This window comes from Phoca vitulina, unplaced genomic scaffold (genome assembly GCF_004348235.1).
Source record: "Phoca vitulina isolate PV1807 unplaced genomic scaffold, GSC_HSeal_1.0 scaffold52, whole genome shotgun sequence".
Classification (NCBI taxonomy): domain Eukaryota; kingdom Metazoa; phylum Chordata; class Mammalia; order Carnivora; family Phocidae; genus Phoca; species Phoca vitulina.
The window spans coordinates 2,533,703-2,560,131 of NW_022589755.1; the positions used below are offsets into that span (position 1 = coordinate 2,533,703).

Sequence of the window (26,429 nt, forward strand, 5' to 3'; positions counted from 1 at the left end):
TAGCTTGGGAGCCTTCAGACCCAATCTTGGCCGCTCCTTCTCCCCCAACCCCGCCTCAGTTTACTCACCTGTAAAGTGGGGAAGTTATGGTCCCTTTTAGGTTCCTTGTGAGGATGTACTGATATGGTGCAGGCAAAACGCTCAGCCCAGCGTCTGGCCATAGTCTAGGCTCAAGGTCAGGGCGCTGGCAGTGGTATTTGAGGTCAGACAGTGGGAGGCTCTTTCCCTCTCTGGGGAGTGGAGATGGCTAATTTGTTCTTCCACCCAAAAAGAGGTCGGAAGAAGAAATGGGGCCCAGCACAGTGCCTGGCACAAAACAAACGCGCAAGGAAAATTCATTAAGAAGGCAGATGTTTATTCAGCTTCCGGCTCAGCTCCCTGCCTCTCCCCCCAGTCACCAGTTGCTACTGGGATTTTTGCCAGCCCTACGAGAGTAGGGCTTTAACCTTGCAGAAGGAGAATTTAAATGTCTGCACCACTTAGAAAGCTGTGGCCACCCTCCTCTCCTACCTGCTTCACATTACAGACAAACTGCAGGCTGGGTCAAAAACGTCCAGGGGGAGGTACCTGCCCTAGATCGGTGTTTTGCAAACTACAGGTTCATGGGAATTCAATATAATAGAACAGAATTGGCAGGAGGAAGAAAAAGTGGACTGCACATGGCAGAGATTCAGTATTGTTAAAGTTTTGTTTCACATATATTTTGTGTAACGTATACTGGGTTGCCTAATAAAATGTATCGTACAATAGATCCTATCTTTAAAAGGGGGGGGCGGGGGGGGGTTTAAAAACACTCTGCCTAGATGATGCACCTTGTGAGGAGCCACGCTAGGATTGACCCCAGTGCACCCCAGTGCGGAAGGCCAACCTTCCCATCCCATGCCAGGCAAGCCAAGCATTTTGCACAGGTATGACCCATGCAAGGTGCTCAGCGCAACACCTGGCCATAGTCTAAGCTCAAGATCAGGGCGCTGTTCCTGTTATTTGAGGTCAGACAGTGGGAAGCTCTTTCCCTCTCTGGGGAGAAGAAATGGCTGATTTGTTCTTCTGCCCAAAAAGAGGTGGGCCAGGCACTTGCTGAATCTCCCTGTTGGGCAGCAGGCTGGCCAAGCCGCTGTCCCCAAAAACAAATCTCAAGTGCTCAAAATGGGAAAGGTGTTTATTGGGTGTCCAGTCTCAGGCCCTGGCTGGGGGCTGGGAGGCAGGTCAGGGGCCCCGTCCCCCAGCATCAACATGGAGGCCTCGGGAAGCTGGTGCAGATTCTTGATGGCTCCCAACCCCATCTTTCAGGCTGGAGAATTTCCACCCATAGCACTCTCCCCCACACCTCCAGTCAGGGCTCAGCCGAAAGCTGGAGGGCTCCACTCTGTGAATGTGAACGTCTTGTCTCCGGCTTATCTCCAAGACACGAAGGCTACTCATGAGCTCCCCCTTCAGGCAGGGCTTGGCCTTTGCAGGAGGTGTGTCTGCGTCCAGGGCTGCAACCCAGCCTTCGGCACTGGCCTGGTGTCCGAGGGCGACAGGAGTCCAGGCTCCCCCCAGAACCCCATGGCACCTGGGGTACCCCGCAGCCTGGCTCATGGATGCTTCCACCGAGTATGCTTTTGCAGCGTGTTCTGCTCCATAAATCGGCGTGGGCAGTGGGGGCACTGAAATGGGCGCTCTCCCGAGTGGACCCGGCTGTGCTGGGCCAGCTCACCGGCCTCACGGAAGCGGCGAGGGCAGAGCGGACAGCCATGGGGTCGCCCACCGCCAGCCCGGTGGATGGAGTGGTGCCGAGCCAGGTGGCTGGCCCGCTTGAATGCCTTCCCACAGGTGTCACACTCGAAGGGCTTCACCTCCGAGTGGGTGATGCTGTGTCGCTGCAGGTAGGACATGTACTCGAAGACCCGGGAGCACACAGGGCAGCTGTAGCACTTTTTCTGAGCTGATGCCCCGTCTGCCCCAGGCTCTCTCTGAGACTCCTGGTCCACCAGCACGGTGTATGGGATGCCCTGGGTGTCAATAAGCAGGTAGTGGTTGGGCCTCGGAGACGAGGAAGTCTGGGGAGGTCCTGTGGAGGAGGAAGGTCCGGGTTCGGGAGACCTGCCTGTCCGAGAGGGCGGGGCCTCCATGGCCTCTGCGGAGGGCAGCACCAGCATCCGGAGGGGTGGCTGAGGCCTGGTGGACGGGAGAGAGGGTGAGGTTAGGTAAAGGAGGGAAGCTGGCTGCACGAGCTCGTTCCTTACCCTCCGTGTACGCTGCCCACGACCTGTGCATCCCCCAGCCTCCGTCCCCGGACTCTGTGGCCTTCTGTAAAGCTTCTAGGGTCCTTCCCCTGCCCCCCGTTCCATCACCCACTGTAAGCACAGGCGCACCCGGGACCCCGCTCTATCCTCCTTCTTCGCACCCTCCTCAGGTGCCTGGGCGCCCCTCTACTCTGGCCACCCGCAGGGCCTCTCCAGGCCCCACCCCCTAGACCTGCAGGTCTCTCTCTCGGCTCTCCACGCCCCTGACCCGGGTCTGGGTGTCGCCCCATCCTATTACTCCACCCAGAAGCCTGGTCTACCCCTTCCATGTTTGCCCGAGCCTTCTCCAACGGGCTGCCACGTTAAGACCCGCAGGTCCTGACCCTCCATCCAACAACCTCCCTGAACAGCCCTGCGCCCCCCTCCTAGCCCGGCTACCTCCAGGTTCTCTCTCGTCCACGCCCATCCAGCTCACCCTCCCCAAGTTCTTTCTGGGTCCTAGCGCTCTAGGGCGTCGGCCCCGCGAGTTCTGGGCGGTGCCCTCCCGAGCCCCCACAGCGGCCCCTCCCCGCCCAGCGCACAGGTACCCGCTCCCGGCCCCGCCCCTCTCGCGGCCCGCTCCCCGCTCCCTCCCGCCTCCCGGCCCCCGTACCCGGTGCAGCAGCCTCTCGGGTCCGGGCGACTCCGGAACGGCCCCGGGCTACCCCCGTGCTCGCAGGTGGTGGCGGGACGAGCGCCTCCGGGTGTCCCCCGGGAGCTGGTGGCACCGGTAACAGGAGAGCGGACCGGGGCGCGGAGAAGAGGGTCCGGGGAGGAAGGTGGGGGCGGGGCGCCCGGGCCTTCGGGAAACGGATCCGGCCAGAAACACACGCCGAGAGGAAGGTTCCCAGGTGCTCACGGTCCTGGCTGCCCCCTCCCAGCCCGTTGCGCACCCCAACACACACACACGCAAATCAAAGCCCTGAAGTGGAGTGCGGAATGTTTATTGAGTAAGGGGTGAGGGCTGTGGGTGGAAAGGGGGAGATACAGAAACGAGCCAGACCGCGCCGTGCTCTTTTGTCAAATCTTCCGCGCACACAACCGTTCACCACTTCGGAGCAGAAAACCAAGGCTCGGAGACGTTGTCACCTGCAAAGGCTCGCGCAGCACAGCCGGGCCGGAACCCAGCTCCGAGACTGGCTCCCAGGCCCAGGGAGGGGCAACGGCTTGGTCTACATCACACAGCTAGAAGGAAGGTGAGGAAGGGCTGGCGTTTCTCCCTTTGGGCGGGTGGAGAAACGGAGGCCCCGGGTAAGGCTGGGAGCGCGCGTGGGAGGGACGCTGTGTGGCTCGCGAGGCCCCGAGGGTCTGGAACTCAGTGCAGGCGCACGTGCTGCGCCAGCTCCGCGGCGTCCTGGAAGCGGCGTGGGCACAGCGGGCAGGTGTGCGGCGGGCCTGCGCGCGCGCGGTGCGTGGCGCGGTGTCGCGACAGGTGGCTGGAGCGCTTGAAGGCCTTGCCGCAGGCGCCGCACGTGAAGGGCTTGAGGTCCGAGTGCGACACGCGGTGGCTCTGCAGCCGCAGAGGGCTGGCAAAGACGCGAGCGCACTCCGGGCAGCTGTAGCCCTTGCGCGGCCCGGGTTCTCCCGGCGCTGCCTCGCGCTGGGGCGGGCCCCGGGGCTCCTCCTCCAGCTGCACCGTGTATGTGTAGGGCACCCCGTTGGCGTCGATGAGCAGGTGGCGGCCCAGCCGCGGGGGCCGGGGCCCTGCCGCCGAGGATGGAGTGGAGGAAGGGCCTTCCGTCTTGGGGAAAGGGGGAGCCTTGGGGGGCGGTGGGTCCATGGCCTCTGGAGAGGAGGACCGAGGGTGGGGTGGCCGAGGCGGCAGCAGCAGCATCTGGGGTGTCAGCTGCGAGCAGTGGAGGGGGGAGAAATTAAAATCGCGACTTCCTGGGGGAGAGTGTCCCCATTACCACTGCTCGTTAGGCTCTCTGTACCACTGACCCACCTCTCCTGCAAAAGAGAAACCGCCTCTAGGCCAGGCGGCGCCGCTCCCAGGACACCCCCTGCCTGCCTTTCCTCCCGCGGCTCCCTCTCAGCCCCAGGCCAGGCCGGAGGTCCCCATCCTGCGCCTTTCCTATCCCCCAACTCCCCCACAGCCTGCCAGTCGGCAAGTCTGGTTCCTCCCTCTACAGCTTGTTCCTAACGGGTCGCTCGCTTCCTCGGCTTCCCAGGCCCAGCGCGGGTGGCACCCTCTCCCCCCGGGGCCAGCACAGCAGCCTCGTTCCCTGGGAGGCCGCCCCATCTCTGCACACATCGTAGCCTCGCTCGGATTCCCTTCTGGGTACGCCCTCGGAACGCCAGTTTTCACTCCGGGCTCCCCTATTCCGACCCTGCACTTAACATCTCCACGTCTCACCCTCCCCCTCGCCTAGCGGACCCATTGTCTGGATTTCACGCACACATCCCTGGGACGCCTCAGGGCTGCTTCTGCGCAGCGCACACCGGGCCCTGCTACCAGCTAAATGCCCCCCAGGGGTGCCCCGTCTCCCCCGCCCCTAGGCTCAAGTCACCGACATCCTTCTTCCTTCTGTCTGTGCCCCTCAGGGGCCTCGTCCCGCTCCCCGTCAGCCGCTCCGGGCCCCGGAGCCCCCTCCCTCCCCTCTGTGCATCTGGCACCTCTGTTTCTCCATCCCTCCAGCCAGCTCCCGTGTGCCGCCTCCTTCTGCAACCCCAGCGCCCGGGGTCCCCCCGTCCCCCTTCTCGCTGCACCCTCAGGGCCCCTCTCCCCCTCCGGCCCGTCCCCCGCCCGGCTCCCACCGCGCCGGGCCCCACCCCCACCCCACCCCACCCCCGCGGCGCCCGCCCCTCCCCCAGCCCGGCCCGGCCTCGCGCCGTCCCGGAGCCAGGCTCCTCCCTCCGTCCCGGCCCCCGTACCCGATGCGGCGGCCTCTCGGGACCGGAGGAGCGGGCCGAGGTCCCGGGCGGCCCGGGCTTCCCCTCGCGAGTGCCGGCGGCGGCGGGACCGAGACTTCCGGGAGCTCCGGGCCGGCGGCGCCGGGGACGCGGGCGCGGGGGGCGCGGGCGCGGGGGCGCGAGGGGCGGCGGCGTCGCTGGAAAAGGGCACCGTCCGGAAACGCTCACGCCGCAACGAAGGTTCCGCTGTCCCGGAGCGGGCCGCTCCCACGGTCCGCTTCCCTTGAGCCCCGGCGGTGCGGGCGGAGGGCGCGGGCGCCGGCGGCACAGTGAGAGCCCTGCCCCCGCTCCCGCTCCCCTCCGCTCCCGACAGGAGCTGTTCGGGCGCCGCGACACATCCATTAATAAACGGGCTAGGCGGTCCGTGTTTGCCGGACGCGCCTCACGGAAGGGGCGCGCCCAGGTTTGTGCAGTTGAGGCTGGACCGTCCCGCCTGCTCCGCCTGCTCCGCCTGCTCCCCTGCTCGGCAGTGCGGAGGGCGGGAGCGGGGATGGTTCTGTCGGCCGGGCACTCGGGGAAACCAAGGCCCACAGAAGGCCAGGCGTCCCCCGTCACAGAGATGGGGCGCTGTGGCGTTCCCCACTGGGCGCACGGGGAGACCGAGGCCCACAGAAGGCCAGACATTGCTGGATGTGGAGGTGGGAAGCGTGGCTCTTCGCGTCGGGCTGATGGGAAGTTGCGGCCAGAGGAGGCGCGGCGGCCGCGCCTTGATGGTGCCCGGCACAGAGCGCGGTGCGCAGGGGGAAACCAAGGCAGTGCTCGGTGCAAGTGGGTCCACCCACAGGCCGCGCCGGGTGGCAGGTGCGACGCGCAGCGGCGCGGCAGCTACACGGGGAGCCGCACTTGGGCGCCCGCTGCGCATCTCGCAGCCACGCCCGGAACAGTCAGAGCAGGGAATGGCGTGGCGGGGAGCGCGCCGCCCGGACCGGCCGGAGAGGGGGCGGCAGCAGCTCGCGGGTGGGGGCGGCGGGAGCGCAGAGCGCAGGGAGAGAAAGGGCGTTACTGTGGCGCGCAGCCCCAGGCCCCGGCGGAGGCGGGGGGCGGCCAGAGCTGCATCCCACTGAGCTACCAGAAAGAACTGTCTGCGGTGACCAGCCCAGTGTGGCTACTGCGGCCTGAGGACCTGAATTTTAAATGCTGTTTCTCTTAAGGTAAATCTAAATGGCCACACGTGGCTAGTGGCTGCCTGTGGTTTGGGACAGCTCCCACCACCCTCAACCTGGAGGCCCGCAGGCCAGAAAGGACTCAGAGTTGTATCTGGTTGGGACCATATGCTACATTTCAGTGTTTCACTGGGCAATATTTAAGAAGCCAGACAATACACAAATTCAAAATCCCAGACACAGCTGGAAAACAATTTCTAGATGTGGCAATAAGCTGGAGCTGAGAAAGCATTCTTCCGAAAACCTTCCAGAAACCTCCCTAACATCTGTGGAATTGGGCTAAAATTAAAGATCCTCTAGAATTGTACTGCCCAGAACAGCCACGTGTGGCCCCTCGGTTCTTGACATGTGTCTGGTCTGAACTGAGATATGCTGTAAATGCAAGACGCCCCACGGATTCTGAAGACTTAGTTTTACAAGAAAAGAGTAACGACTTTTTCATGAATGACTTTTATATTGATTACATTTTGAAATGGTAATGCTTTGGATATACTGGGGTAAGTAAGGCATCTTACTAAAATTGATGTCACCTCGTTCACCCTTTTTTTTTTTTTTTTTTTTTTTAGTGTGGCTCACATTCTGTTGCTATGAGACAGCACTGTCCTCACCGGGCAGTAGGGAGAAGGGGGACTGGTGAACAGAGGACATGCCTCCTTTATAGGGCAACTACACTGTCTGTCTACACCAGGGTTTCTCAGCTCCGGCACTACTGATATTTTGGAGCTGGATCATTCTTTGGTGTGGGGGATGGCTGTCCTCTACATTGTAGGGTATCATCCAGATGCCTGTAGATGCCCTCTCATCCCCACCGCCCCCTTGTGACAGCAGACATTCCAAGTGTCCCCCAGGGCAACACAGATTCTGGTCCACACAACTACCCAATGAGTCTTCCTAGATCCCTTTCTTGCGTTTCAGAACCGTATAACTACCTGCATCCATGAGAGCTGCATTGCTAAGCGTGTTGCATCCTCAGGGCAGACCTTCGAGGTAGGGGTCATGACAATCCCTTTTATGGATGAGGTAACTGAAGCTGGGAGAGATCATGTGATTGGCCTGGGGTCACACCTCCTCAGGACAGCACCAGCTTCAGCCGGAGCTGGTGACCACCTCACACTTCCCCCCAACCTGCCCTGGGCAACCGCTGTGCAAACCACGGTCTGCCCCCCACCCTCTGCCTCCTCCAGTACTTTCTCTTTATGGCGATATTGCAGCGATGTATTTTTTTTTAAACCCACGGAATCATGTCATGTCCGGACTTAAAACCCCTCCGCACTGCACTTAGAATAAAGCCCAGAAACCCATCGAGCACAGTGCTGCCCCCCAACCTCTCCCATCCTCCAGGGCCTCTGTTTGCTCTTCCCTCTCTCTGGAGTATTGCCTCTAGCCCCTCAGCAGGATGGACCCTTTCTGACCACTCAGGTCTCCGCTCGGACAGTATTTCATCACTGAAGCTTTGCTGACTGTGTTTGAGGTCAAGCAGGTGACACCCTGCTCTGCCTCCTCATTCTGTTCTCTCTCTTTCAACATCCCATAGGGCAGTCCGTGGTGGCCTGGCTTATTTATCAATTTACTCTTCTCCTGTCTGCCTTTCCCACTCCACAAAGGCAGAGAGTTCTGTCTTGGTTGACATTGTATCTCAGAACCTAGCCAAGGTCTTGGCAGGGGGTAGGGGCTCCATTCAATTTTGGTTGAATAAATGAGTGAATGAATGAATGAATGTTTTCAATCACCCAATCCAAAAGTGAAGCATTCTCTACCCCCCCCCCATAAAAACCCCTGCTTCTCTCCTGGGACATGATCATGATGAAGCCCCCACATTCACTCGAGTCCAGAACCTTGGATGTCCTCATTCTCGCCTGCCCCCCTTCCTCAGCTCCCCAGAGCCAGACCGCACCCCTCACCTCACACAGCACCTTGCAGCCCCTGACGAGACCTTGAACTTACATGGCTCTAGGTGCAAAGGCTCCTGTGTTTTCAGGCTGGCTATGCGCCTCCTGTATGCCCCACTCACCAGCTCCTGAAGGATCCTCCCCCGGCTCAGCCTGGCACGCCAGGCCTCTCACCGTCTGCCCCAGCCACCCTGACCAGTCGGCCACATGTGAGATTTTGGATCACTGTGCCTCTGCTCACACTGGCCGTCTGGTATTCCCACCCCGTGGCCCTCAGCAATCTCTCCAGCTTCATCTGTGACCGATTACTCATGTCCCCAGCCTTCAGTTCACACAGCCTCTCAGTAAGCCAGTGAGGCAGGCACTCCCCTGGGCCTCAGGGAGGGCGAGAGGCTTGCATCCGCTCCCCAGCCTGCAGCCCGAGCTGCAGGGACAGTATCAAAGCCAGGGTCCCCCCGCTCCAGCACCCTCGCTTCCCTCCACAGCCTGCAGCCCGAGCCTGCCTCCGTCAGGAACTGTTCTGGACCACTCTCCTCTCAACGCCCACCGTTCACTCCACACGACCTTGCATTCCCATGCAACAAGCCCTTCTCCCCTTTGGGGAACGAAGTGATTGCCAAGCCTGTGCGTCTGGGTCAACCTGGGTCTTAGTAATCCACTCACCAGGCTTCCTGCCCTCCTCTCTGCACCCCATCCCAGGTCTCCCCAAACCTCCCTCGCAGGGGTTCTCAGTCTCCAAGCCCCCTGCCCTTGGGGCCACTCAGTCCCACACCCCAAGTCCCTCGTGTGGCCCAAGCCCGCACTGCTCCATTGGGCGGGATCCTAACAATGCCACACCTCCTGCTCCCACTCACTCCTCCAAGCCTTGGCTCAGCCATCCTACTCTCTTCAGTAAGTGGATGCATCAGTGAGTTCCTGAGGGCTCCAAGCTCCCAAGCAGAGGGAGGTGTGCCTAAGAAAGCTCTCGCCAAGAACTCACACCCACAAAGGAAACGTTCCCACAAAGTTTGGGTTTCACCTCCACCCCAACAACTTAAGAATCAAAACTCACATTGGTTAGAGCCTGTCGTAGAAGCCCCGTGAGTTGGGGAAAGTAAGGAAGGAAGCAGTACGTGCTGCCTGTGGGCGGCACCGCACACTCGTGGCTCAGCTGCGGTCCTCAGGTACCCTTCCATCCACCTACAGGTGGGAACGGAGTTACAGAATGGCACAGCCGTCCATCCCGGGCTATGGAAAGCAGCTGCGGCAGCCAGGGATCCAACAAGAGCTCCCACCTCTCACCCCGGACCAGAGTTGGCTGGGAACCCCAAGCCATTCCCTCTTCCGGACCAGGGAGACGGAGGCTCCGGTCACACAGCAAGTAAGAGCAGGGCCTCTGCCATCTGTACCCAAAACAGGAGATTCTATGGAGTCTCCGTGGCCTCTCCGCCGTCCAGCAAGTTCCCTTCAGCCTGCACGTGCTGGGTCAGGCGCTGGGCATCCTTCGGACTCCAGGACAGAGCTGGCCGGCGGGGGCCACCCAGCCGGGCCAGTGCACCAACGAAGCGCGGCCTCACTGCAGCGCTTGCAGGCTCCACGCGCGCTCTGAGTGGGCGATGCCGTGGCTCCCGGGTGCGCGCCGCTCTCGTGGGCCGGGATCACTGGGGGCCAGCGGGGGGTTGAGATGGGGGGGGGCTGGGCTCCTCTTGCGGGCCTGGATCATTGGGGGCCAGCGAAGCCCCCCGGGGGGGGTTGCTGGGCTCCTCTTGCGGGCCCAGATCACTGGGAGCTGCCGGATCACTGGGAGCTCCCGGATCACTGGGGGCCAGCGAAGCCCCGGGGATGGGGGGGGCCAGGCTCCTCTTGCAGGCCCAGATCATTGGGGGCCAGGGAAGCCCCCCCCGGGGGGGGGGTGCTGGGCTCCTCTTGCAGGCCCGGATCACTGGGAGCTCCTGGATCACTTGGGGCCAGGGAAGCCCCGGGAAGGGGGGGGCTGGGCTCCTCTTGCGGGCCTGGATCATTGGGGGCCAGCGAAGCCCCCCGGGGGGGGTTGCTGGGCTCCTCTTGCGGGCCCAGATCACTGGGAGCTGCCGGATCACTGGGAGCTCCCGGATCACTGGGGGCCAGCGAAGCCCCGGGGGGGGGGGGGGGCTGGGCTCCTCTTGCGGGCCCGGATCACTGGGAGCTCCTGGATCACTTGGGGCCAGCGAAGCCCCGGGGAGGGGGGGACTGGGCTCCTCTTGCGGGCCTGGATCACGGGGGGCCAGCGAAGCCCCCTGGGGGGGGTTGCTGGGCTCCTCTTGCGGGCGCAGATCACTGGGAGCCGGATCACTGGGAGCTCCCGGATCACTGGGGGCCAGCGAAGCCCCGGAGGGGAGGGCCTGGGCTCCTCTTGCAGGCCCGGCTCACTGGGGGACAGTAAAGCCCCCCGGGGAGGGGGGTGCTGGGCTCCTCTTGCGGGCCCGGATCACTGGGAGCTCCCGGATCACTGCGGGCCAGCGAAGCCCCGGGAGCGGGGGAAAGCTGGGATCCTCTTGCGGACAGGCTGGGGTCGGGGGGGCGGCTGGGGTCCGGCCCGTGGGCCTCCTCCCTGCGCATGTGCACCCCGGCCGCCGGGAAGGGTCCGCGGCCGCCAGGGGTGCGCCGGGGCAGGCGGGGCAGCCGAGGGGCCGGGACCTGGACGGGGACCTAGGCAGGAAGGGCCGGGGCAGGCCTACCTCGGGGCGCCCAGCGCCATGCGGTCACCTCCACGGGCCGCCCCGCGCAGCCCCGCGCTCGGCCCTGACGCCACTGTGGCCGGACGCCGCCCCGGAAACCCGCCCCGACGGGAAACGAACACCCCCAAACAACGGTTCCGGCGTCGCAGGGGACAGACCGCAACCAAAATCAGAAGGGGCTGGCCATTCCTCTGTGGCCACACAGCAAAGCCAGAGGGCCGGACGATTCCCGCCCTGCGACAGCAGAGGAAACCCCGGCCTTGACACGTAATACATCACAGGGCAGGAAGACAGAGTGCCGGTGGTGAATCAGAGGCCAGAGACAGGCGGTCAGTGGCCCAGGGCCAGGAACCGCGCCGCCAGTCCCTCCGTGGGCTGCAGTCCTGGAGGGAACTGATCCCCAGATCCAGAGCACAGCTGAACCCTTGGCCTCCAACTCCACAGCCGGCCAGGAGGCCCCTCCCTGAGGAATCCAGCAGGATCTGCTGGGCCAGCTGCCGGAGAGGTCGGCAGCGGCAGCCCACCCCGGGGGGGTCAGCCAGCGCTGGCTGGGGCTGCTGGAACGCGCGGAGGTCTTTCTGCAGGGACCGCACACTCAGGGCCAGAATCCCAAATGTGAGACCCACGCCGGCTGAGGGAGAGCGTGCTCACACACTCTGCAGGCGCATGCACGGCCCGGTGGGAGTCGGCCCCTCTCCCTCTGCATCAACCTGAGCTGCCTCCTACAGCCACAGTAGGACATGTGCAGAGCACCCCACCACAGCCAGTAAGTAAGTGACCACTGGAGCACGGGGGCCCAAGTGAGGCCAGAACAGGTGACCGACTTGGCCTGGTTTGGGATGCGTCCCACGACTTTCCCAGTTTTAAAATGCAGAGGAAGAAACAAGAACAAGGCAGGAAGCTAGATGCCTTAGCAGGTTTGGCAAATTATTGCCATCTGGTGCTGACAGGGAGGAGAGAATTCGTTCCTGGGTTACACAGGGAGGACTGAAGCCAGAGAGTGAACTCCCCAGTCATAAATCCCACCCCGTGCAGAGTTTAAACCCAAGGTCCCTGCCTCTTGGGGGAGGCTCAAGGGGAAAAGATCATTAATCCCCTTAGGAGGTGAGGGCATCTTTTTCATTACTTCCTCCCGATTTCCCCGCCACCCGTAGGCCTGCAGTGCACCTCGAGGTTGGAGATCATTCAGGCTGGGATACAACAGCCCAGAAACGGATGCCGCCTGTCCACATGCCAGAGCCAAGCTCCACACTGGAGAGCTGGGGAAACGTTCCCAGCACACTGTTCACTAAACGCATCAGCTTTGTGTCCATATCAGTAAGAGACTCAGTTTGCCCTAATGCGCCAGGATGTGCTGAGCAACACCTACAGGAAGCCCGCGGGGTTGGCTGGATTGCCTGAAGCCTTGGCACGAGCCTCAAAGATGCTGTGCTGGACATCCAAGTGGGACAGGCCATGTGCCTTGGGACAGAAAGCATTCTGGAAGACCTGCAGGCACTTAGGACAGCTGTAAACCGGGGGGGACGAAGCTCCCTTGTCTTGCAGGCTGTCATCAGGCTTCTCCACTCCCATCGTGGGTCTGTAGGTGTATGGTATGTCCCTCTGGGCACTGAGCAGGTCCGGCCTTGACCCAGGGCAGGAAATGAGCCTGAAGGCCCAAAGAGAGGAGGAGGGGCAAACGCGGGGGAAGGGTATTCGCTGGGGATAGGAGAAGCCTCCATTGATGAAAACAAAGCCATGGGCATCCTTGAATCCAGACGAGCAGCTCAAGGAGAAAAACCTGCCTTAAGTGAAAGCAGGGAGAGCTGTGGTGACCAAAGGCCCTCCCTGCAACCCCCCCAATCTCAGCATACCCATGTCATCCTCCACTCTCTACTCCTTAACCATCCCCCCCCCCGTCTGGACAAGGGGCAGGGGCGGTTTCCATGGCCCCTGTGCCACACGCTGGACTTGCTGACTTTACCGCTGCTCCATGCTCCCAGGGTTCACACGGGCCTCTAGCATCTATCAACCCATTCCTCCTGGTGTGCACTGCGGTCCTCTTACACTCCCCGGAATCCGCACAACCCCCGCACTTTCCTTTACGATGCTGGCCTCCCTCTTGTCTTCCAAACGCCCCGCGGGGAGGATGCACTCCTCCCTCCCTCCTGGGACTCCCCGCGCTCCAAACGAGCATCTGCACCTCTCAGAGGTGCCTCCCCTCTGACGACCGGCGTCCCACCCCCGCCCTCCGTCCCCCATCCCCACGGCCGCGCCGGTGTCTGCCCCGTCCGTGTCCCCGACGGTCGTCCGACCCTCGCTCCCTCCCATCCCCCTGGATGCCCACCGGAGCCTCGCCCCAGACTCTCTGCAGAGCCCTCCCTCTCGGCGCAGGGTCCTGACGCTTCCGGATCCCCACTCCGGACACGGCCTACTGTCCGTGCGGGTCTGGATCTCCTGGGAGCCCTAACGGGGCCAGCCACTCCGACCGGAAAGGAAGGGGGGGGCGTTCGCGTGAAAGGCTTCCGGGCGTAAACACACGCCATCAAAGGAATGGTTCCAAGAGCCTTTTGTTCCACTGAGCCGAATCTCATTCCTTCACTCCTTCAACAAATACTTGTTAAGCGTCTCCTTCGTGGCATCTTCCGGGGATGAAAGAGTGAACAAACCAGACCGAAGTAGTCTGTGCCTTCCTTCCCTTCAGAGGTGACAAATCTTATTTTTATCGGACACCTGCTGCAGCAAAGAGCTCTCCTCTGGGCCTCGTGGGGGCGACAGAGACCAAAATATTGAACTGTCACCCCACCTAAGCACCTGGGAGAGGTGCGGGGGGGCGGAGATGACCATCAGGAGACCCAAAGCATCACTAAAGAATCTTATGTAGGGGAGACAGGGATTTCAAAGGAGAAGGTCCTTTAGTGTCTCAAACTAGCCCTACCGTTTTTCGGAGACAAGTGAAGCCCAGAGAGGTTCAGTGAAATGTCGGCCACACAGGTGGACACCAGAGCCAGGACGGCAACCAGAGCTGGGACTCGACAATTTCTCAGCCCATTATGTTCATTTTAGGGAAACTGTTCTGTGGCCCCTGAAAGTTAAGGGGCGAAACTAGAAAGGCTGAAAAGAGAGCTGCCTCGGGGAAGGAGTCCCGAGTGCGAGGCAGACGGGTGGATCCTCCAGCAGAGTGGTCGGTCTGGCTGGCCATCTACACGCTGGCTGAGCGTGCTGCCAAGGAAAAACCGGAAGGCTGAAGCCAGACTCCATGCTAATTCTCTGGAAGGATTAAGCATTCCATCAGGATTTTGTAGCAAACTTCAGATTTTAATGAAGCAGCTTAGAAATGACAGGGTTCCAATATAGTCTCCGAACGCTCAGACCCCAAAGTCTCTCCAGGTGAATCTGAGAAGCATTGTGTGACACCATTCTCCCTTGGTGACTCAGTTTCCCCATTTGTCGTATAGAGGCCACCATTGTTCGGGGTTTTTTTATATAAGATGTAAATTACACAAAGTAACAGACCAGTGAATTTTTACATATACACAGAGCAATATAACAGCACCCCGGAGAGCTCCCCCGAATGCTTCTAGTCGGTCATTAACCCCGAGGAAGGGTAACCACGTTTTCTGATTTCAACTCCAAAGACTACTCTGGCTTGCTTTTAAACCTCATAAAAATATAGTTATATTTTTTTTAAGTACTTTTTCACGCCTGACTTCTTTCACTCAACGTATGTCAGCCATGCTGTTGTTTTCAACAGTTCATTTGTTTGTTTGTTTTTTCCCATTGCTGTGTAGGTTCCGTTGTATGGCTATCCCACAATTTCCTTCTCTTTTCTTTCTAACTGCTGACGGACATTTGTTTTGAGTTTTGGTCTATTATGAACAAGGCTACTAGGAGTATTCTCATACATGTCATTTGGTGGATATAACGACACACTTCTTATGAGTGTGCATCTGGGAATGGAAGTGCTGGGACCTGGGGTACGTGTCCGCTTAGTCTTAGCGTGTATTAATGGTCTTCTAAGTGGCTGCAGCAATTTGCATACCGTCAGCAGTGTACGTAGGTTCCAGCCGCTTCACACCCTCCCCAACACTTGATCCTGAAAGTCTTTACTCTCAGCCTGGCGGGTGGGAAGTGTATCTCATTTCATACCTTCCTGATGCCCAGTGATGCTGAGCACATCTGCCTGTGTTCACCGGCCACTTTAATAGCTTCTGTTCTGAAACATCTGGCCCATTTTTAAGTGGAGGGATCTCTCTCGATGGCCATGGAGGAGGCTTGGCAGGCTGAAGAAACCAAGGTCTGGAAAAGCCGCACAACGTGCTCACGTTACACAACATTCCCAGTCCACTGGACTGCCGTCAGAGAACACCAGATCCGGGGTGGGAGAAATGTACTTCTCACAGTTTGGGAGGCTGGGAAGGCTATGGTCAAGATGCCGGCAGATTCAGTGTCCAAATTCACAGACAGCACTCTCCTCACATGGAAGGGGCGAGGAAGTCTCTGGAGTCTCTTTTATAAGAGCACTAAACCCATTCATGAAGCCTCCACCCTCATGACCTAATCAATTCCCAAAGGCCCCGTCTCCTAATACCAACACATTGGGGATTAGGTTCCAACATATGAATGTGGGGAGGGGGGAGCCATAAGCATTCAGTCTGTGCAAACAGCAAATCAGGCACATACACACAGTCTTCATCCTAGCACCTGAGTCTCTGATAGTGAATATGTTCAGACACTGTCCCATCTACATCCCCCAACTTAACGCACTTACCAAGAATCTAGGAAGCAGCTGTGGTACAAAGGGCAAGAAAAAGAAGCTGGATGGATGAGGTGGGTGCTTCCAGAGGTCATGCGTAGTTCAAGTCCAAGTGGGAGGTGCTGCAGGACCTGAAGGAAAAGGCCGTTGGGTGAACCCAAAGACACACCAGAGCTTGATGAGGATGCAGGGAAAACTGGAACCCTCAGACATTGCTGGTGGGAATAAAAAAATGGTGTGTCTCCTCAAAACATTAAAGATGAAAATTTACCATGTGACCCAGCAATTCCATTTGCAGGTAGATACTCAACAAAACTGAAAACACACGTTGATACAAAACCTTAGGCATGAACGTTCAGAGCAGCATTATTCGTAAGAGCGAAAACGTGGAGAGAAACCCGATGTCCACCGGTGTTTGAGAAGTGGATGAATCCTATGTGGTGTATCCATTCCACGCACTATTACTCAGCCAGGACTGAACAAGCCTGGAGAACTACTTGTCCTTCAGAGTGACAACGCATAAAGCACGCAGGCAGGGTCACTGGCTGGAGACATCAACAGGTCCTAGCCCCAGGCACTTGGACTATAAGCTGCACCGTCTTGGGAGGGTTTTGAGCTAGGCAGGGACTCTACCATGTGAGGGCTTTGGGATTCCTCTGAAACTAGTGGCCTGAGGTCAGCAAGCGAGAAGCCTGGGGAGAACCTGGAGGTCGGCAGGAGTCAGAGGATGCTTTCTGGAGGAAAGCTTCAGAAAGGCCTGTGTTGGCGGCTGGTGGAAGCCGAGGGACGAGGGAGGGGGCTGGTGCTGAAATGCAAGCATGAGAAAGAATGAGGTCCGAGCAAGCGGTGGTGCACATCGAGATGGCAAGAGCGATGCACAGGGAACCCTAAGTTCTCGCTGTTCGTGCTCCATGGGCAGACTGCAATGCCCTGGAGAATCTCAGCGCTGCAGAGAGGAATTCACCCCGGAGAATACCACCAGCAGCAGCCCGCGCGGTCCGGGGTCCGTGCAAAGGCGTTATTCCGCTCGGCGCCTTCACACCTGCTTTTATTCAGTCACCCCGCGAGGTAACACACAACCATTCCCGTTTTGCAGGGAAGAAGACTGAGGCTCAGAGAGGGAGTTCACTGCTCAAGGGCACGCGGGCACCGATAAAGCACCAACATCCCTGCAGCCGAGAGTCGGTCGGGTCGCAGCTTTACGGCGCCTTCGGAGGCCGAGCCCCTTCCCTACACCCCCTGTCTTCCGCCCCGCCCACCACGGCCCTTCCAGCCTCCGCCGGCCTCTCTATGGTCTTCCCTGCCGCCCTTGTACACACACGCGTCCTCTCGTTTCCCTCCCAGCCTGGCTGCTCTATCCGCCGCCACCCTCTCTATGGTTCCCACCCCCACCCCCACCCCCGCCGCTCACACGGTGTCGGCTATTTCTCGGAGTAACGCAATCCCGGCCTTCGGCCTCTCGCGCCGCTCCGAGCCGAGCTGGGGCGGCCTCTCTGGTCCGGCTGGGCGGAAGTGGCGCCCACCGGGAGAGCGCTCGTACGGAAAGCCCGGGCAAGGAAGAACCGCGACCTCCAGAGAGAGACCCTGGAAAGACGGTGCGCCGCGCAGGCCCTCCTGGAAAAGGCTCCGGCCGGAAACGCGAGGCCCGGAGAGGAAGGGTCCGCTTTCCGCTTGGCCCCGCCCCCGAGGAACCGGGATCCCAGAAAGATCACGGTGTTCAGAGGAGGTTCCTGCCTCGTGTTTCATTGTTGTCTGTCTGTCTGTCTGTCTGTCTATTTATTTATTTATTTATTTATTTATTTATTCTTTAGATTTTATTTATTTATCTGAGAGAGAGCACAAGCGGGGCAGACGGAGAGGGAGAAGCAAGCCCCCCGCTGAGCAGGGAGCCCGATGCGGGGCTCGATCCCAGGACCCTGGGATCATGACCTGAGCCAAAGGCAGATGCTTAACTGACTGAGCCACCCAGGTGCCCCTAAAAATCAGATTTTAAAAATCATCCACAGGCTCAAGGGACACCTGCCTGGCTCAGTGGGAAGACCATGCAACTCTTGATCTCGAGGTCATGAGTTCAAGCCCCACATTGGGTGTAGAGATTACTTAAATAAATAAAAAACAATAAATAAATATTATCTAGAGGCTCCCTCAACTCCATGTTATATTATGGAAATTTACAACCATAGAGAAAAGATGGAAGAATTGCATAGTGAACATCCATAGACCTACCTTACAGGCTTATGTTTAAATGTCATCTACAGTTTGATCCTAAAAGATCATGTTCAGCTAATTCTTTTTTTTTTTTAGCAGCTTCATTGAGATATAACTCACATACCATATAATTTACCCATTTAACTGATGATTCAGTGGTTTTTAGTATATTTGCAGATATGTGCAGCCATCAGCACAATTTTAGAACATTTTAATCACTTCAAAAATAAATCTTGTACTCTCTAGCTATCACTCCTCTATTCCCTCAACCCCAGTCCACCCATCCTCTGGCCCTTAAGGAACCACAAATCTACTTTCTTTTTCTTTTTCTTTTTTTTTTTTAAGATTTTATTTATTTATTTGTCCGGGAGAGAGAGAGAGCACAAGCAGGGGGAGCGGCAGGCAGAGGGAGAAGCAGGCTCCCCGCCGAGCAAGGAGCCCGATGTGGGACTAAATCCCAGGACCCTGGGATCATAACCTGAGCCGAAAGATGATGCTTAACCGAATGAGCCACCCAGGCGTCCCTCTACTTTCTGTCTCTGTAAATTTCCCTGTTCTGGATAGCTTGTATGAATGGAATAATAAAATATGTGGGTTTTTGTGTCTGGCTTCTCTCACTGAGCATAATGTTTTCAAGATTCATTCATGTTGTAGCATGTATCAGCACTTCATTCCTTTTTGTGGAATAAAAAATAATAATCTATCTTATGGATAATATATATCCATATATATCCACGTAATATATATATTACTTTTTTTTTTTTTTTTTTTTTACCCAGTCATGAATTGATGGACATTTGGGTTGTTTCCACCTTTGGCTATTATGAATAATGGTGCTATAAGCATTTGTTTACAAATTTTTGTGTGAACAAATATTTTCATTTCTTTGGGTACATCCCTAGGAGTGGAATTTCTGGGTCATATGGTAACCCTAACAGCCAATTCATTTAAAAAGCAGGGGATCCAGCCCAGCAAGGAGAAGTGATGTGCTCACAGGAGGGACAGAAGGAAGCAAGACTAGACCCCACATCTTCTGATTCCAAGCCCGGGACTCTTTCTGCCATTTTATAGTGGCTCCACGTACCAGACTTCTAGCATCAGATCATGCAATAGAGTACTACATGCAATTAATGTAGTACCAGGCCATGAAGGACTCAGGCAAACAGGGGAAAAGGCAAGGGACCCACAGCTATTGAGCACCAGTTACTTCCAGGAATTGCACTAGACCTGTAGCATTTTCCATCTGTGGTGTTCTCAATACAATCCCACCCAAGCAGCATGGCGCTGCCCACTTTGTGCATGACAGCTGGATACTGAGAAGGCACATCTTGCCCAAAGTTGCATAGCAAGTGGATAGATGGCTCTGAACCCAGTTTTGTCTGGCTTGAAAGTTTATGGTCACTCCACTGAACTATGGTCTCCTCCACAAATAGTTGTCTCTAGCTCTGATACCCAAATTCTTCTATATCTCCATTAATTTAGCTACTCATCCATTCATTAATTTGTTCGTTCACTCACCAAACGTTCACTGAGGCCTTCTGAGGATGCAGAGATGAAACAGACCCAGCCCACAAGAAAGGAGAACAGAGGATGAGCTCTGTGCTAGATGCAGTATCGTGAATTATCTCATTTAATAGAAGGAATCTCAATGAAAAACCATGTCACACCCATCAGATTGGCAAAGATTTAAGTCTGACTATCAAATATTAATAAAGACTTTAAGCAACAGGAGCTCCCATTCAATGCTGGTGGATGTGTAAGTCAATAATAATTATAGCTAATATATAGTTCCTACATTACACTTTACAGATAATGGCTCATTGAATCATCATAGCACCTAACACTTAACCCTGTTAAGTAAGTACTATTATTTTTGCTTTACAAATGAGAAAACAGAGGGCCACCTTTCTCATTAGACACAGCAGGTACATACAGTGCCTAGGGCTCATGACACTTTTAGGAGCCCACGAAAAATATTTTTTTTCAAGATTTTATTTATTTATTTGAGACAGAGAATGAGATACAGAGAGCATGAGAGGGGGGAGGGTCAGAGGGAGAAGCAGACTCCCTGCTGAGCAGAGAGCCCGATGTGGGACTCGATCCCGGGACTCCAGGATCATGACCTGAGCCGAAGGCAGTCGCCCAACCCACTGAGCCACCCAGGCGTCCTATCCACGAAAAATATTTTAATTTTGAAACCAGAAGAAAAAAGAATGTAATCCAGCCTAGCTTATGTTCATCTTTATACCAACACAGTCATAAAATATAATTTTAAATATATTTGTTGAAATGAAGGGGCCCATGAAGGCAGAAATGCCAGGGCCCATGAAAGCACTGGAGACACTGAGTGGTTAAATAATTTACTCAAGAGGGGCGTGTGGGTGCCTCAGTCTGTTGAGCATCCAACTCTGAATTTTGGCTCAGGTCATGATCTCAGGGTAGTGTCATCGAGCCCTGCAACAGACTCAGTGCTGAACGTGGAGTTTGCTAAAGTTTCTCTCTCTCCTTCTCCCTCTGCCCCTCCCCCTACTCTCTAAAATAAATAAATAAATATTTAAAGAAATAATTTACCCAAGAGCCCCCAGGTAGTAAGTGGTGGAGTTACTAGAAAAGCAACCGAATAATAAAGATGGGAGTTGAAGATGTTAATAAACTTTGATCCAGCAATTCAACTTCCAGTGATATAATATAGAAAAAGCTCTCTTTGGGGTTCAAGGAGACATGAGCAAGAATACTCATGGCAGTATTGTTTGTAATAATAAAAATTTGGAACCAACCCAATGTCCAACAATAGGAGAATGAAAACATGTAATGGGACATTATCATCAGTGGGATATCACACCAGCATTGACATCAGCAGTAACTAGACTACATGTATCGATGTATACAAATGTAAAGAGGGGAGGAGAAAAAAGAGAACATTAGACTGAAATTGTATCATTTATTAGAAAAATTTTTAAGTTGATTTATTTTTTAATAATCTGTACACCCGGGGCGCCTGGGTGGCTCAGTCGTTAAGCGTCTGCCTTCGGCTCAGGTCATGATCCCAGGGTCCTGGGATCGAGCCCTGCATCAGGCTCCCTACTCAGTGGGAAGCCTGCTTCTCCCTCTCCCACTCCCCCTGCTTGTGTTCCCTCTCTCGCTGTGTCTCTCTCTGTCAAATAAATAAAATCTTAAAATAATAATAATAATAATAATCTCCACACCCAATGTGGGACTTGAACTCACAAGCCCGAGATCAGATGTTACACGGTCTTCCGACTGAGCCAACCAGGCACTCCTAATTTATTAGAAAAAAAATTATTTTTTTAAAGATTTTATTTATTTACTTGAGAGAGAGAGCATGAGCGGGGGGAAGGGAAGAGGGAGAGGGAGAAGCCAACTCCCCGTTGAGCAGGGAGAACAACGCAGGGCTCGATCCCAAGACCCTGGATCATGACCTGAACCGAAGGCAGACACTTAAATGATTGAGCCACCCAGGCGCCCCTTATTAGAAAAAATTTAAAGCACACAGAACAATATCATATTTCGTATGTGTAGGAAAATAAGGAAGACATGCCTGGGAATGATAAACAGAAAATACAAAATCTAACCTCAGGGGAGGGTGGGAGAATGGGGGAGGGGTACACAATTTAGATTGTATCTGTAATGTTGTGTATTTTAAGTTTATTACTGAGTATGGGCAGTTTATATTACTGAATACTCACTTATATACTTTATAATAAAATAAATGCAAATAAAATGCTCCGTATGTGTATCAGTTAAGATGCAATAGCTTACGCCTGTAGTAGGAACCACCACAATGGCTCAGTGGCTTAACAAAATAAAACGTTTTTTTGTATGCTACATAAACGCTGCATCTCAGGAGGTCCAGCACCAGGCTCTGTTCACTGTAGACGCTCTGGAACTCGGGCTGATGGCAACCAGCCGATGCCAAGCACGGATGGGCAGGGGGGATCCTGGCGAAGGGCCCGCAGGCTCTCGCCGCGAGCTGAAGGTGATGCACCTGCTGTCTCTGACGGTCCACTGGCCAAGGAAACCCACCGGGGCCACGACCAAATTCAAAGGAAAGTGCAATGTTATCATGTCCCCCAGAAGGGGGAGAAACAGCTCATTTAGGAACGATGGTAGTGTTTAAGCATCACCTACCATGGCGTCCCCAGAAAACCTAAGGATGTTCAAAGGTGTCCCGTATCTCTTTTCTCATCGAGTTTTCACAACACCTCTCCAGTTTTATAGAGAAGACTATGTGTACGTGGCCCAGAGCGGTGTGGCGACTTCTCCACGGTCGCCCATGTGCGTTTCCAGACGTCGCACCGACCTGTGGGTGTTTGCAAACTCCCAGGGCCCTCGGGGTCGCTGACAGGTGGTCAGAAGGGACGCGGCACTCCCCCCGGGTGGGCGGGGCGCGGCCTTCGCAGAGCCACGCCCCCTACCCGCCAGTGTGCGCCTGCGCGGCGCCTCTGACGACGGTCCGAGCCCCGCCCCCTCCCACAGCGACCACGGGCCTGGGGGCGGGGCCTGGGCACAAGATGGCCGCCGCGCGCCCGGAGCCCCCGAGTCCGAGCTCAGCGGCCCCGGAGCCGCGATCCCCGGAGACGCCGGACCTGGTGCGGGCGGGGAAGGGGCCTCGGCCGGGGACTCGAGGCGGGAGGAGGTCTCAGGGCAGGGGGCGGGGCCGGGGCGGGGCCTATGAAGGCTGGGCGGGGGAGGTATTTAGGGCTCCGGGTCTGGAGGCGGTGCTTCTCGGGGTGCGCGAGGGGCGTGGCCTAAGGAGGAGCCTATGAGAGTGGAGGGCGGGGCCCTGGCGGGGCGGGGCCAGAGGAGGGGGTTGGGTGGAACATCTGGGAGGGGGATGAGTCCAGGGAGAGGTCTCAGAGATTGAGTTTGTGGAACTAGGGGGCGGGATTTTCCGAGGGGCGGGGCCTCAGAAATTCTGGGGCTATTGGACTTGGGTGGAAGGTTGGGAAGGTGACCCTGAAAGACAAATGCGGGTAGTTATGGTCGGGGCACCCACGTTGGAGTGGGGTAATGATTCTGCAAGAGTCCGAGTGACGTGTCTCGAATGCCTGAGGGAGGATTTTGGGGGGAGGAATGACTGCTCCAGGTGACTTAGGAGCTTTCCCCACTCAGGACTGGAGAGTAACAACAAACATTTCCTGAGCTCCTACTTAGGCTCAGTATATAGAGAGGTGAACAAAACAGGTGAGGATTGTATTCCCTTCGAGCTCACAGTCTAGAGGAGAGAGACAATAAAGGATACTTATTGTGCTGCATGCTGTAAAGGAAATAAAGAGTGAGCTGATAGAGCGGGGGTGCAGGGGAGCTAAATTTAGATGAGAGAAGTCAGCTGTGTGCCAGCTTATATTTACGCTGGGGTCGGAGACCAGCCGGAGCCAGATCATGATGGGTATTGTGATGACGGCTTTGGATATTAAATGCAGTTGAAGCCATGGGAGGGTTTTGAGTGGGAAAATGACTATCTCATTTCCATTTTCAAAAGGCCATTCAGGCTGCTTTGGGGAGGTAGCAGACATAGAAACAGGGGTTCTGCTCAGGAGGCTTTTTCAGTTGTCAGGCCAAGAAATAATTGGCTTTTAACTGGGGTAGAGGAGAGAAGTGGCTGGATCCGTGATGCGGTTGGGACAGGAGTCTTGATAGGGATACTGCAGAATCCTGGAGGGTGGAGAGCAGGATCTGGAAATTGAAGGGCCCAGTATGCTACAAAGGAGATGGATGTTTTAATAAGTGGGGGCGTGTTGGGGAGGCCCTGAGGAAGGGTCCACAGGCTCCTGGTTTTTTCTCCTCGCCCCCCCCCAGGTCCTGGTGCCAGATGATGGCCGCCCCGCCACACCCCCGAGTGACCTCATCGAGATCCAGGTGGTGAAGGTGACAGACACCACGCTGGTGCCCGAGCCCCCGGAGCCAGGTTCCCTCCACTGTGCCTTGTGCCCAGCTGCCTTCCGGCTGGTCTCTGAGCTGCTATTCCACGAACATGGCCACCTGGCGGGGGCGGAGGGCGGCGGGCAGGGTGGGGACCCCAGCCGGTGTCATGTGTGTGGCCACAGCTGTCCAGGCCCCGCCAGCCTCCGCGCGCACTACAGCCTGCACACGGGGGAGCGGCCCTACCGCTGCCCCCTCTGCCCCCGGGCCTTCAGGGCCCTGGCGCCTCTCCTGCGGCACCAGCACCGACACGGGGTGGAGCCAGGGCCCTCTCGGAGGCCTCCGGAGGCGGCAGCGGCTCGGGAACAGAGGCCCGGGGTGCCGCAGGAGAGGTCGGAGGTGGTGATGGCGGCGGCGGCGGCGGGCGCGGCGGTGGGGAAGCCTTTCGCCTGCAGGTTCTGCGCCAAGCCGTTCCGCCGCTCCTCAGACATGCGCGACCACGAGCGGGTGCACACGGGCGAGCGGCCCTACCACTGCGGCATCTGCGGCAAGGGCTTCACGCAGTCCTCGGTGCTGAGTGGCCACGCGCGCATCCACACCGGGGAGCGCCCCTTCCGCTGCACCCTGTGCGATCGCACTTTCAACAACTCCTCTAACTTCCGCAAGCACCAGCGCACCCACTTCCACGGGCCAGGGCCGGGGGACTCTGGCAGCCAGCTGGCCTCAGGGCCCGAGGGGCCAGGAAACAGTCTGGAAGAAGGGCAAGGGGAGGTGGCCAAGGTGAAGGTGGAGGTCGACCAGTAGGCTGGGAGAGCAGGGCCGTGGGAGCATTAACACGGGACAGGGAGTAGGAGGCAGATCGCAGGGGAGGGGGTGGGTGGGAAAAGGAGGCAGGAGAGGGGAGACTGGGGGAGAGGTGACCAGAGCTAACAGAGATGGCCATGAGCAGCTAGTGCGGGAGAACACAGAACCCGTTTTGGGACACCCACAAACCCATACAGCACCTCCCTGAGACTTAGAAAGGCACAGACACCACCCTGTGGATGCTCGGTTAAATGTGAGGAACATGGGCTGGATTTCACTGCCCAATCTGCCTGCTCGTTGGGTTGTCCTCGTGCGAGACACAGCTTGTCCCAGCAGAGCCTGGGCACTACATAGGGGGAGCCAGGGTTGAATGGAAGGGGCAGAACCAGGGTCTGCCCTGGTGTCTCTGGGCTAGCCCTTCATCTGCAGAACCGTGGACTATCTTGGGGCCTAGGGTGGGCCAGGATGGAATCTTTTCCTACCTCACTGGATTGCACTGAACCTGGGATGCCTACCCACCCTCAGGCAGAAGACGCCCACCAGGTCCTCCATAAAGAGACTCTGGGATCCCATCACCTTGAAGCCAGAGGGTCCCCACGTCCTAGCCAAGAGCTCTCAAGCCTCAAGGATGTAAGCCTGGCCATAAAGATCTTGACTCCAAGAGCTGCTCCCGCTCCCATGGTGGTCCCCTCCTTAACCCACCGACTCCGAAGCAACAAAAAAATCCGGACAGCAAACAGCCACCTAATATCCCTCTCATAAGGCTTTAGGTTCAGAGCCCATGGCCCCCAGGGCTACAAAGTAGTCTCAGGTTTCTCTGATTTCCTCCACGCCCAATTTGAAGCAAACAGCTTAATGCCTGACCCAAGGCTACCCCAAGGAAGGGCTGGGAGATGGCAGCATGGTGGGCTGGCCTGTGTACAGTGGGTGTGGGAAGAACTGAGGCACTATGGTGGGGGCGTGAGGAGGACCGGGGAGCTGGAGGGGGGAACCTCCAGTTCTCCTATTAAAGGACTTTCTGAAGGGTTTATCTATGTCAGTCTTGTGTTTGGGGGTGGGGGCAGAGGGCCCACACAGTGGTCTTGCCATGAGCAGTGAATTGCAGCATATCTCTCTCCAAAACCGTTTCCTCATTTTTAGATCTCTATTCAGTGATACGTGTTTCAGCTGTGGCAGTGGATGTCAGGGAAGTTTGGCAAAAGGAAGGGACTCCTGTGATCAGTATGCCTATCAAGGAGGGAGAGCCCTAGACTTGCACACCTTCCTGTTCACCCAACACCTCCCACGAGATATCCCTTAGGTCAGAACACCAGCAGAACTCATTCCGTTTCCTCCAAAGAAATGCCTGTTTCCTATCACTGGCGTCGGCACCCAAGCTAGAAGCTGGGTGGGTTCCTGAAGCCTTCACCCCTCGTGCACTCATCTAATCCCTGTCCTCATCCCTTTCCTGCTGTTGAGCCAGCTAAGTATCTTTGAAATCTGAACACTTTTCATCATCACTACTCTTGTGGGCCAAGCCAACAGCGGCCCCACATTTGGATACCTACCCAGCAGCACCGTCTCGTCTCCATACTACAGCCTCATGGACCCACTGCTCCTTGTGGCTTTGAGAAAGGATCACAAGCATAAACGCCTATAGGAGCGGGGTGGCTGTGTAAATAAATGAGGGAGGTGGCTGGATGCAAGGGGAAAGCACCAGCACCAGTGACACATGGCAACTGACACTTGTGCTCAGGCTGAGCTTCGAGGCAGGGCAGGAGTGGGTGGCAGATCGGAGAGTGTGTGCTCTGTTTGAAGAGGGCGGTGGTTACCCAGCTCTGGGAGAGGGCAGGCTGGGTTGCTAAATCTTGCAAATTTTTCAGAAGTTGCAT

At 56.9% G+C, this 26,429-nt stretch overlaps 3 protein-coding genes across 8 annotated transcripts; 1 reads left to right on the top strand and 2 right to left on the bottom strand.

The window, feature by feature from the left end:
- Positions 1-829: 829 nt before the first annotated feature.
- On the bottom strand, positions 830-17,278 carry ZNF581 (zinc finger protein 581). 5 transcript variants are annotated; one of them, XR_004297507.1, is made up of 4 exons: positions 17,075-17,278; positions 13,255-15,794; positions 10,929-12,708; positions 9,795-9,872 (listed from the first exon to the last, which is right to left on the bottom strand). XR_004297507.1 is itself a non-coding variant. In XM_032388189.1 (3 exons), exons 2-3 carry the CDS (start codon positions 15,756-15,758, stop codon positions 1,578-1,580), a joined length of 663 nt encoding a protein of 220 aa, XP_032244080.1. In that variant the 5' UTR covers positions 15,759-15,794; positions 17,075-17,153; the 3' UTR covers positions 830-1,577. The 5 variants fall into 5 exon arrangements, 3 of the variants coding, with proteins under 3 accessions (XP_032244080.1, XP_032244081.1, XP_032244082.1); XR_004297508.1 differs by lacking the exon at positions 17,075-17,278 and having other exon boundaries at positions 13,255-15,206; positions 15,679-15,765; XM_032388189.1 differs by lacking the exons at positions 9,795-9,872; positions 10,929-12,708 and adding an exon at positions 830-2,160 and having other exon boundaries at positions 15,679-15,794; positions 17,075-17,153.
- On the bottom strand, positions 3,172-5,266 carry ZNF580 (zinc finger protein 580). 2 transcript variants are annotated; one of them, XM_032388192.1, is made up of 2 exons: positions 5,142-5,266; positions 3,172-4,113 (listed from the first exon to the last, which is right to left on the bottom strand). In XM_032388192.1, the coding sequence occupies exon 2, from the start codon at positions 4,099-4,101 to the stop codon at positions 3,583-3,585; it is 519 nt and encodes a 172-aa protein (XP_032244083.1). In that variant the 5' UTR covers positions 4,102-4,113; positions 5,142-5,266; the 3' UTR covers positions 3,172-3,582. The 2 variants fall into 2 exon arrangements, with proteins under 2 accessions (XP_032244083.1, XP_032244084.1); XM_032388193.1 differs by lacking the exon at positions 5,142-5,266 and adding an exon at positions 4,884-4,982.
- A 5,044-nt stretch (positions 17,279-22,322) lies between the features above and the next one.
- Positions 22,323-26,395, top strand: ZNF784 (zinc finger protein 784). The gene is made up of 2 exons (XM_032388178.1): positions 22,323-22,481; positions 23,692-26,395. Exons 1-2 carry the CDS (start codon positions 22,404-22,406, stop codon positions 24,556-24,558), a joined length of 945 nt encoding a protein of 314 aa, XP_032244069.1. The 5' UTR covers positions 22,323-22,403; the 3' UTR covers positions 24,559-26,395.
- The last annotated feature ends 34 nt before the right edge of the window (positions 26,396-26,429 follow it).